At 39.4% G+C, this 10,901-nt stretch overlaps 1 protein-coding gene across 1 annotated transcript in view; it reads right to left on the bottom strand.

The window, feature by feature from the left end:
- Window positions 1–482: 482 nt before the first annotated feature.
- Window positions 483–10,901, bottom strand: part of LOC137623281 (zinc finger protein 664-like) — a 41,717-nt gene continuing 31,298 nt past the window's right edge. Inside the window, exon 2 of the mRNA XM_068354058.1 lies at window positions 483–2,690. Within this exon, the coding sequence (XP_068210159.1) occupies window positions 1,468–2,628 (1,161 nt within the window). The 5' untranslated portion in view covers window positions 2,629–2,690 and the 3' untranslated portion in view covers window positions 483–1,467. The remainder of the gene's footprint in view (window positions 2,691–10,901) is intronic.

The raw sequence follows: 10,901 nt of genomic DNA, 5'->3' as shown, positions 1-10,901 counted from the left end.
CTGGATACTGTCAGGCTTGAGCAGAGCTCAAACTCCCAACTCAAGGATTGCATGCAGAGCAGTTTTCAATATGACAATTCAACACTAATGTGTAATTACATAAGTGTGCGCACAAAAGCAATTACCTATTTTGAAAAAAATTTATGCTGGATCAAACTGAATACTGTAGCACTATTCCTTGGTAATCTTGTAAGTACTAACCACCTGGGACATACCTACTCTCTACATTAAAATTTGCAAGATAACACAAACAAACTTCAATTATGGAATTTTGTATTTGTCTAGTACAATAAGGTATATTTTTACCTGAGCATATGTATATGGGTTAGGAAATAGTACATTATGTATCTACCTAAGGTTTCTCTTGATGAAGGCATGACCACAAAACATCCATTAGTTGAGGTGTTACTGTAGCTGAATTCTTACAAATATTTCTTTATGACATAGGAAAGAATTCTGCTTTGGAAAATTCCAACTTGTCATTTTAACTTTTCATGAAATAAAGTATAACCATTTAACTGAAAAATGAATCCATGATCAGTATAGCAGCAAACATACTGAGTTTACAAAGTGATCAAAAGAAAATGGAACAAAGCCAATAAATGGCTTCAACGTTCCCAGTGTGATGTGAAAAAAACCTAAAAGGGTTTCCAGTAAGTCAAGCAACAATAGCATTTAAATGGAAATGCCTCAAAGCAAGCAGAATGATAAATCTCCAGTAATAAAATGACACTTTCCCTGCATATTTCAGTGGGTCAGAGAGCAAACCATTCATATTGGCACATCACTTAGTTAAAGTTCCCACTATTTTCATTTCATCTTTCTAATGATGAACATATTAAGCATAATAGTGAACAGTCAAAGCTTTCTCTTATTCATATTAGAAATATATGACTTGTATATTCCATAATGCGAAGTCTCTCAGGATAATGTAGCACCCAAACAATTTACACAGAACTGTTTGTAAACTTTGCTGCAGCTAATGATTAATTTACTAATTACAATTAATGCCATAAAATAGTGTACTGTAGTAGATAAAATAAAGAAAAAACAAGTGAAAAACATCTAATGTAAGGCATAGAAATAATCCAATACAGATCTTCCTCAATCAACAAAAATTAATGAGATTTTTCTTATTAATATAACACTAGAACTTTTAACCAAGCTCTTTGTACCAAGCCTTTCACGCGAATGATTTCCTCTTAAATAGTAACTCATAATACAAAACTAATCAAATAAAATGGGAAACATTACATTATATGTTCACCTTACCAAGAGCTAATGCAATGTTTGTGGTTTCTTAAATCAAAATGTTGATGGTTTCAATGTTTCTGGTAAATATATGATTACTGATTACAATTACATGCTAAATACTGTCTACATGAAGTTGGAACATATCACAAATAATGAACATGAAGATGAAAAGGTACAGTAACTATGACTCTCCATATGACTACTGTAAAGTATTCATAATGGTTCCTCTTTGATGTGAACATCATCAGGAATCCCCATTCTACCAACTGGCTGCTGCACAGGTTGAGCCTGGGGTCCAAGAGGACCAGGTACTACAGAATCTTGAGCCACTGAAGAGTTAAAACCACTAAGCTGTAAATGGCCTCCTGTCTGACTTGCTAGCTGATGTAACTGAGGAGATGGCTGAAGCTCATGTAACTGCAACGTGCCCTGAGACTCCTCGTTTTGATTGACCTCTTGCTGCTCCTGTTGAGGATGTAGATGCTGATATTGTTGATAGTCATGGATTTGTTGCTGCTGATCAGAATGGTGGCCCTGTTGCATGTGAGTTGAAAGATGCTGGTGGCCCTGAGAGTTTGCTACACCTTGATTTGACACATCTTGATTGGGTAACTGCGGAGTGCCGTCGACAGGCATGTTATTGCCTGAATTTGAGAAAGCAGCAAAGTATCTGTCGTAGTTGAAGGGACGAGCTCCGGTGTGCTTCCTCTGGTGTTGTATGAGGCCATCCTTTGAGGTAAAGGCATCTCCACAAATATCACAAACATTTTGCCAATAAGAGGATTCACCTCCGGAGTGTTTCAATTTATGGTAGTCAAGACTTGCTCTTACTGCAAACATAGCTCCACAGTCTTCACAGCCATAGGGACGCCCACAAGAATGTTTCCTTTTGTGAACCATCAGTGTATTAATCTTAGGAAAAGTCTCTCCACATTCAGAACACGGGTATGCCTTTTCTTGGTTGTCGTCATCTGGGGCACAACGTGCTCGTTTTTCACCACTTAGATTATCACTTAAGGTGTAAGCCGCTTCCCATTCATCACTATCATACCTACGTTTACAAACATTTTTTCTCTTATGACGCTGCAAATTGCTGCTGTTCATAAACGATGAATCACACCCATCACATTTAAAAGGTCGTTCTCCTGTGTGCTTTCGATAGTGCATGTCCAGCTGGCTCTTCTTAGGATAAGAAACACTGCATATATTACATTTAAATACATTCTTAAAGGTATGATCCTTTTTATGCATGTCTAACACTACCTTAAAGGGAAAGTCTTTCCCACAAACATCACATTGGTACAGCGTCGCTCCACCATTTTGCTTGCTAGTGGAGGCTCCAGTTGTACGTGACATTTTGCCAGAGGAAGACATTTAATGTGCACAAACAGTATCAAGACTGTGATTCCTTGGAATACGCATCTTCTACATCTCTCCTGAAGAGAATAAAAAAAAAAAAAATTTTCATAACACAATCAGAGACATTTTTCAACACAACCCTATTAATCATATGTTAACCTTAAATCCATGCAAATGAGTCCCAGTTTCTTCAACTTGTACAGTTTGAGATTGAGGACACAACTGTGCATACCCAAACCCAAATATAAAATTCAGCTTCAGTCTTTAAGTGCAATAGAGAATCTAAAACGAGTATAAAGGAAAGTAAGAAGGGCACTTATATTTTGATTTATGTGTTTGTATCTAAAATCCTGCTTCGTGTTATAAAAATCACAATTTTTTCATTACTACTCAATCATATGTTGCCTCAATACCAATTGATAAGGGGAGTTGAAAGAGGAACAGTTCATTAAGAAATCATTAGAGGGAAACTTTAACCAAAATGATCAGAGATCAAGCCACCACTCTGTCAACAAAGTAAAAATAAAGCGGGGAAGAGGTTCACAGCATGTAAAGCAACATTTGTTTTTTTTTTTCTCAACAAGTATCCATTATGGGCATGGTAGAAAAGACATGTTTGTATTACAAAGCAGATCAAATTAAATGTATTCAATACAGACCAGCTAGTCAAGGAGTGAAGGTACATACAGTACCATAAAAAGACATGCTTCAAAAGTAACAAAAGCATGAGGAAATGAAATCATAATAGGAATGAAAAAGAAGCTGTAATAAATGACAGCTACATCAATCAGACACATCAGTATACAGTATATCTAGATTCTTATGAATAATAAAAACATAAGAAGAATTTTGTTAAGGTATATACTGTATTGGTATCTTGGCATATCTGCCCAAAATGATAGCATCAACATCTAATTTATACTTTATTGTACTGAATAGTACTTAATCATACATTCAACCTGCACTTTTCAGCTCTTGCCATCAATTAAAATTAATAAGCCTTTACCAAGTTCTAAAGAAAACTATTTATTGACTGCCACCACGACGTAAAGGCCAAGAAGAAGAAGAAAGGTTGCTCTAAGCATGTAGAAGATGTAGTATAATGGCCTAAACAAAGAAAACTGTCACACTTAAGGAAGTGAAAAGAGTTTTTATCAAACTACGGACAGTGGATGATTTTGCTATCGAGTCAGTGGCATACGAAAGGCACGGCTACAAATTCTGACAAATTGGAGATGCCAATGGGCGACCACAGCTTTGTATGGGATTTACTGACCAGACAAAGAATAGAGTTCACTGACATTTTCGTTAGGGCAAAAGGCCAACAGAAATTCAATTTTAATTGACAAATCAACTAAGGAAAGCTCAATGAAGACCTTATGAATAGACTCAGTCATATTCCAAAAAACTACGGCCAATCCTAGCTACATGTAGTAAGCAAATTATAAGACTACAAGAAAGGCTCTTGTACATCCTTATTCTTCAGCATGGTACTGCAAATTGAATACAGTGGGAGGTGTATATCCAGTATGGAGCTGTACCGAGTGCTGAAGGGTTTTGAAGAGATCAGAAGGACCAGGAGGGATCTTGGTTGAAAGTAGGGCCTAAAAACCAACTCCTTTAAGGGTGATAATATCTTTCAAGTTGGCGAGAAGTCACTCGAATAGAAAGCCAAGGATGTAACAAAATATGAACAAAGAAATTCACTACAAGCAAAAACTTAAAACAATTTGCTGAATGTTAAAACATGCCAGATATAATACTCTGACATACCAGATATGTCATTTACAAATATAAATTATATGAAAGTTTAAATCATTTGTATATCCTACAAAAGAGTACAACACATGGTTATATAACATAGCCAGGCTATTTCACTATAAAAAGCTCCTTCCATCCTTGATTCTAGCCCCCCCTCACTTTTTCTTCAGCCAACCGACAAATGATTGTGTAACAACTACTTTACTGTGTGTTTATGTTACTGTGCATAATCACAACTCTCTCTTTAGCCAATGGCGACATTTCCTAGGTGAGGCATTACTCTAACACCCCTAACAAACCCCAGCTTGGAGACATAGCTATCGTCATACCTCACCCCACCACCAACCGAGACATTTACAATTCTAATCTTTATTCTTGATAATGTAAGAGCTATCTTAGTGTATTTCTATATTGGCATTTGTGATCAAATCTCACAGGAAGCATGCTCTAAATGAGACATAGCTGTGTCACTCTCATCATATCCATTCCTCTGGCAATCCCCCTTTGACTCCCACCCATAAGACCAGCCATGCATGTTGGTGAAAGCTCTCTTTGGTGTAATTCCATCACAAACCTATATCCCAAACTCACACCAAATTATCTCAACTATTATTTCTACAAAATAATATAATTCTTATGTCTCAGATATATAAAGTAAAGTACATATTTCATATGTGTCTTGTCCATCATTTTCACAAGTAAAATTTACCTTACGTTAATTATTTATTGACATTCTACGTAGTACAGTATTTGTCATGTAAGAATGAACTGCATCTTTCCTATTTCCAAGGCCCAGAAATACCAAAAACGGAAATTATCCAGTTCATAGTGTCACACATAAGGTGGGGCAACAGAAAAACAAACGAACATACTTCTCTAATGAACTACAGTATGTTTATATTACCTCTCTCCCTCTCACTTATGAACTAAATTTATATTACGTCTCCCATTCAAATGTTTGAAGACTAGGCTAAAATACATAAAAAAACAGGTCCTTCCATCTTATGAAGACGAAAATGAAAGCATTCTCAGGGACATAAATATTTGTTTATTTCCCTCGCCAGATGTTAAAGTTGAAGATTTCCTGGCCGACGGCAATGAAACCCCAAGAATCGAGGATTTCTTCCTCAGCAGGCAAGGAATTGCTGATGGCTGTTTCACCTCATTCCCCTTCCACAGGTAGAGCAGCAAAAGATGTGAGCATAGAAGCAGAAGTCTTGGGAGTTCTAGCATCTGCTAACACTTTCAGTTGCTTCCCTGCAGTCAGATCACCACAGTTGCCAAAAGAAGGCTACAACTTCCTCATGTCTAAAACCCTGCAAAGGTCTTCGTTGGTTTTCATCCCAAAGAAGGAACAGAGACAAAGAAGCTAAAGAGCTTCTTCAGCAACAGTTTAGGCACAGTGACCTCTGATGACGAAAGTCTCTCTTAGATTTTTTCCTCCAACCATATTCAGACCAGAACAAGAGCTAAACTCATCATAGGGGCATAACTGCAAGCAGTCATGGCCCCTGAACAAGGGACACAAGAGATGGGGATCCACAGCAGCTTGGCTCACAAACATGCCGCAATTGCGACCAGGCTTACCAGAGCAGACACGCATATCCGCACGAGAATCTCTATCACAAGCAAACAGCAAACACAATCTGAAAATATTAGCCAAGTCAAGACGCAAAGAGCGCGTCCGCACTATTCAGCAGAGGAAGTCAAAGTGGCTAATCAGTAGACTGTCAGGGGGATGTGGCATATCTACAACCCGACAGTACTGTAACTACCATTATCTCATTACTGTATAAATATTAGCAGCTGAGTTCGAGCTCCACTAAAATCATACTCCTATTAAAGGACTCAGGTTTGTATTCCTGTTGGAACAAACCACTGGGCTCACACAAACAACTGCAGACCCCTAGTAACTGGTATAACACAAAAGAAAAAGAAAAAATCACAAATAAAAAAAAATTACTTGAATTTACAAATAAAAAATTAAATTAGTAATCACAAGGGAAACAGACCTGACAGTACAGTACAGTCAGCCCTCCTTATTTGCAGGGATTAAGTAACAGAGGAGCGAAAATCGACAACCGCAAATGCTTGCTGCTATAGGGTGGGTTAACTCAAAACCTAGCAACTCATTGCCTGACGGTTGACTAACACAATAGGTATCCCACTGTCATCATCAACATCATCTCCTCCGACGCCTATTGATGCTAAGGGCCTCGGCTAGATTTCGCCAGTCATCTCTATCTTGAGCTTTTAATTCAAATACTTCTCTTTTCAACACCTACTTCACAACTCATAGCCCTTAGCCATGTAGGCCTGGGTCTTGCAACTCTACTACTGCCTTGGGGAGCCTAGTTAAATGTTTTGTGAACTAATCTCTCTTGTGGAAAGGAAAGAGCATGCCCAAACCATCTCCATCTACCCCTTACCATGATCTCATCCACATACGGAACTTGAGTAATCTCTGGCTTGCCATTTACTCCCAATATTCTTCTTGGGCTTTGTTCTCAAATCTACTAAATCTGCTGAAGATTGTTTCATTGTCAAACCATGACTCATGTTCATACAGTAACACCAATCTCACTAAACTGATATACTTGTATAGCCTGAATTTTTTATGTAATTTCAGGCGATTTGATTTCCATATTTTACTTAACCTAGTCTTTGTATCATCTGCTTTTTTCAATCTTTCACTAAACTCCAATTCTAAAGACCCTGTATTAGAGTTCTAGGTTCCTAAATATCTAAATTACTCTACCTCATTAATACTTTCTCCTTCCAATGATATTTCATCTTCTGTTTTCATCATCATGTCTTTCTTCTACTTATCTTTGATATTTCATGCATTCTGGTAAGAAGCATTACAAATCCTGTGGTGTTCTGCTAATAAGGACAGCATCATCAGCATACTCTAGGTAAGCTAATTACCTATTATCAATCCAGTCCAATTCTTCTCCCCCATCTCCAACTGTTCTATACATTACAAACTACATGAGGAGGATAAACAACATAGGTGACAACACATTCCCCTAGAGTACTTCACTGTTCACTGGAAATGCACTTGATAGGACTCCACTAACATCAACTTTGCACTTGCTATGCTCATGAGCAGACAATAAAAAAATGATATTTTCAATTTAAAATAAATTTTTGAATATACTTACCCGGTGAATATATATATAGCTTACGTCTCCGACGGTCGACAGATTCCAAAAAACTCGCGAGCGATCGCCATGAAGGCTGCCGGGTGTGCCCACCAGCGCCGACTATCGGCCAGATACAACATATACTTCTCCATAAGTTCAGTTCTTCTCAGTCCGTAGGGTCTCTATCGGGGCGGAAGGGAGGGCCTTTAATTATATATATTCACTGGGTAAGTATATTCAAAAATTTATTTTAAATTGAAAATATCATTTTTAAATATTAAACTTAGCCGGTGAATATATATATATAGCTGATTCACACCCATGGTGGTGGGTAGAGACCAGTATTAAAACAATAAAGGCGTATATGCTCAAGAGTTTTTGATAAATATTCAAAAAACAAACTAATGTATAGGTACCTGATAAGGAAGCCGACTCTGATGAATACTCTAACTCATTAGTCCGCTATCCTTATGAAGTCCCGCAATCCTCTCAGGATGCTGAAAGACTTCTAGGAGCTGTTATAATCAGGGTGAACACCCCTACAACAGGACCTCATCAATACCCTTAATCTGGGCGCTCTCAAGAAACAATATTTTGACCAACCCCCACATCAAATTATTGCGAAAGACTTCTTAGTCTCCCGTACAACCCAAAACAAGATTAAAAATTTCAAGAGAAGATTAAAAGGATATTGGGATTAAGGGAATGTAGTGGTAGAACCTTCACCCACTACTGTACTCGCTGCTACGAATGGTCCCAACGTGTAGCAGTCCTCATAAAGAGTCTGGACATCTTTCAAGTAATATGAAGCGAACACCTACTTGCTTCTCCAAAAGGTCACGTCCATAATACTTCTAAGGGATCTATTTTGTTTAAATGCTACTGAAGTTGCTACCGCTCTAACTTCATGAGCCTTAACTTTAAGCAAATTACGATCCTTCTCACTTAAATGAGAGTGTGCCTCTCTAATCAATAGTCTAATAAAATAAGTCAACGCATTCTTCGACATAGGCAAAGAGGGCTTTTTAACGGAGCACCATAAGGCCTCTGAAAAAACCTCACAGCAGTTTAGTTCTAGATAAATAAAACTAAGAGCTCTAACGGGGCACAGCACTCTTTCAACTCCATTCCCAACAATCTCAGATAGACTGGGAAGTTCAAACGATTTAGGCCATGGACGAGACGGAAGTTCATTTTTGGCCAAAAAACCAAGCTGAAGAGAGCATACTGCTTTATTAGCGGAGAAGCCGATATTCTTGCTAAAAGCATGAATCTCACTAACCCTTTTCGCAGAAGCCAAGCTCACCAAGAAAAGTGTCTTGAGGGTAAGATCCTTCAGGGAGGTCGAACTTAACGGTTCAAACCTGTCTGACATAAGGAACTGCAGAACCACGTCCAAGTTCCAAGCAGGAGTAGAAATATGACGCTCCTTGGAAGTCTCGAAAGACTTAAGAAGGTCTTGAAGATCTTTGTTATTAGATAGATCCAAATTTCTATGCCTGAAAACAGAAGCTAACATGCTTCTGTAGCCTTTAATGGTAAATGCAGAAAGGGAGCGACCATTTCTCAGATAAAGCAGAAAATCTGCAATCTGCGCTACAGAGGTACTGGAAGAGGAAATAGAGGAGGACTTGCACCAGTCTCTAAATACCTCCCATTTAGATAGATATATCCTGATGGTAGAGGATCTTCTAGCCCTCGCGATCGCTCTAGCTGCCTCCTTCGAAAACCCTCGAGCTCTAGAGAGTCTTTCGATAGTCTGAAGGCAGGTAGACGAGGCGCGGGGAGGCTTTGATGAAATCTCTTTACGTGAGGCTGACGCAGGAGATCCATCCGCAACGGTAGACTTCTTGGAATGTCTACTAGCCATAGAAGTACCTCTGTGAACCACTCACTCGCGGCCCAGAGGGGAGCAACCAACGTCAACCTGGTCTCTTCGTGAGAGGCGAACTTCTGAAGAACCTTGTCTAGGATCTTGAATGGTGGGAAGGCATAGATGTCTAGACGAGACCAGTCCAGCAGGAAAGCGTCTGTGTGGGCCGCCTCTGGATCTGGAACTGGAGAGCAGTAAGTCGAGAGCCTCTTTGTCAGTGAAGTCGCAAAAAGATCTATGGTGGGTTGACCCCATGTCATCCATAGCTTCTCGCACACAGTCTTGTGCAACGTCCACTCCATGGAGATGACTTGTCCTCTTCTGCTGAGGCAGTCCGCTAAGACATTCATTTCTCCTTGCACAAATCTCGTCAAAAGAGAGATGTTACTTGCCTTAAATGGAGTTCCTTCTGATCCGTGGACCAAAGACCCGAGCATTCCAGACTGTCCAGTGGCGCTCCCTAACCCAAATCCGATGCATCTGAATACAACACATGGTTTGGGTTCTTGATCGCAAGAGAAAGACCTTCTCGAAGTCTGATGTTGCTGTCCCACCAAGTCAGACATGTCTAGACTGAGTTGGAGATTGGAATAGAGATACTCTCCAAGCCCTTCTCCTTGTTCCAATGGTTTAGGTGAAATTGGAGAGGGCAAAGGTTGAGTCTCCCCAGAGAGATAAACTGCTCCAGCGATGAAAGAGTTCCCACGAGGCTCGTTCAAACTCTTACAGAGCAACTGTTTTTCTCTTGCAAGTGACAGACTTTTAACAGAGCTTGTTCCATTCTTGTGGGAGACGAAAAGGCCCGAAAAATTCGACACTGCATCTCCATCCCCAAATAAAGAATAGTCTGGGATGGAGTACTGTAAGTTACGACTTCTCTACGTTCACTATGAGACCTAGCTCCTTGGTTAGGTCTAATGTCCATTTGAGGTTATCTAGACAGCGATTTAATGACGACGCCCTGATTAGCCAGTCGTCAAAATAAAGGGAGGCTCTGATCCCTGAAAAATGTAGAAAGCTTGCTACATTTTGCAAGAGCCTTGTAAAAACAAGAGGAGCAGGAATGAGGCCGAAGCACAGTGCTCGAAATTGGTACACTAATTTCCCGTCCACAAACCTCAGATATTGTTGAAAGTTTGGATGAATCGGGATGAGGAAGTATGCATCCTGAAGGTCGAGAGAGACCATCTAGTCGCCTTCCCTTACTGCTGCCAAGACAGATTTGGTAGTCTTCATCGTGAACTTTGTCTTGACAATGAACACATTGAGTGCACTTACATCTTAAGTACTCCTGCAGTGAACGTGGCTGCCAGTTCATTGGAGCCATCCCTTATAGCCTTATTCATGCATGACATAATTTGTACAGCAATACATTGTCAGCTGGAGAGACCTTCTTACTTAAGGCTCCCAGGGACCAATCCAAAAAATTAAATACTTCAAACGCTCGAAAAATTCCTTTCAGGAGATAGTCTAGCTCTGAAGAAGACCATAAAATCTTGGAGCGTCTC

This window comes from Palaemon carinicauda, chromosome 30 (assembly GCF_036898095.1).
Source record: "Palaemon carinicauda isolate YSFRI2023 chromosome 30, ASM3689809v2, whole genome shotgun sequence".
Taxonomy (NCBI): Eukaryota; Metazoa; Arthropoda; class Malacostraca; order Decapoda; family Palaemonidae; genus Palaemon; species Palaemon carinicauda.
This window is presented reverse-complemented; position numbering and strand designations above follow the sequence as displayed.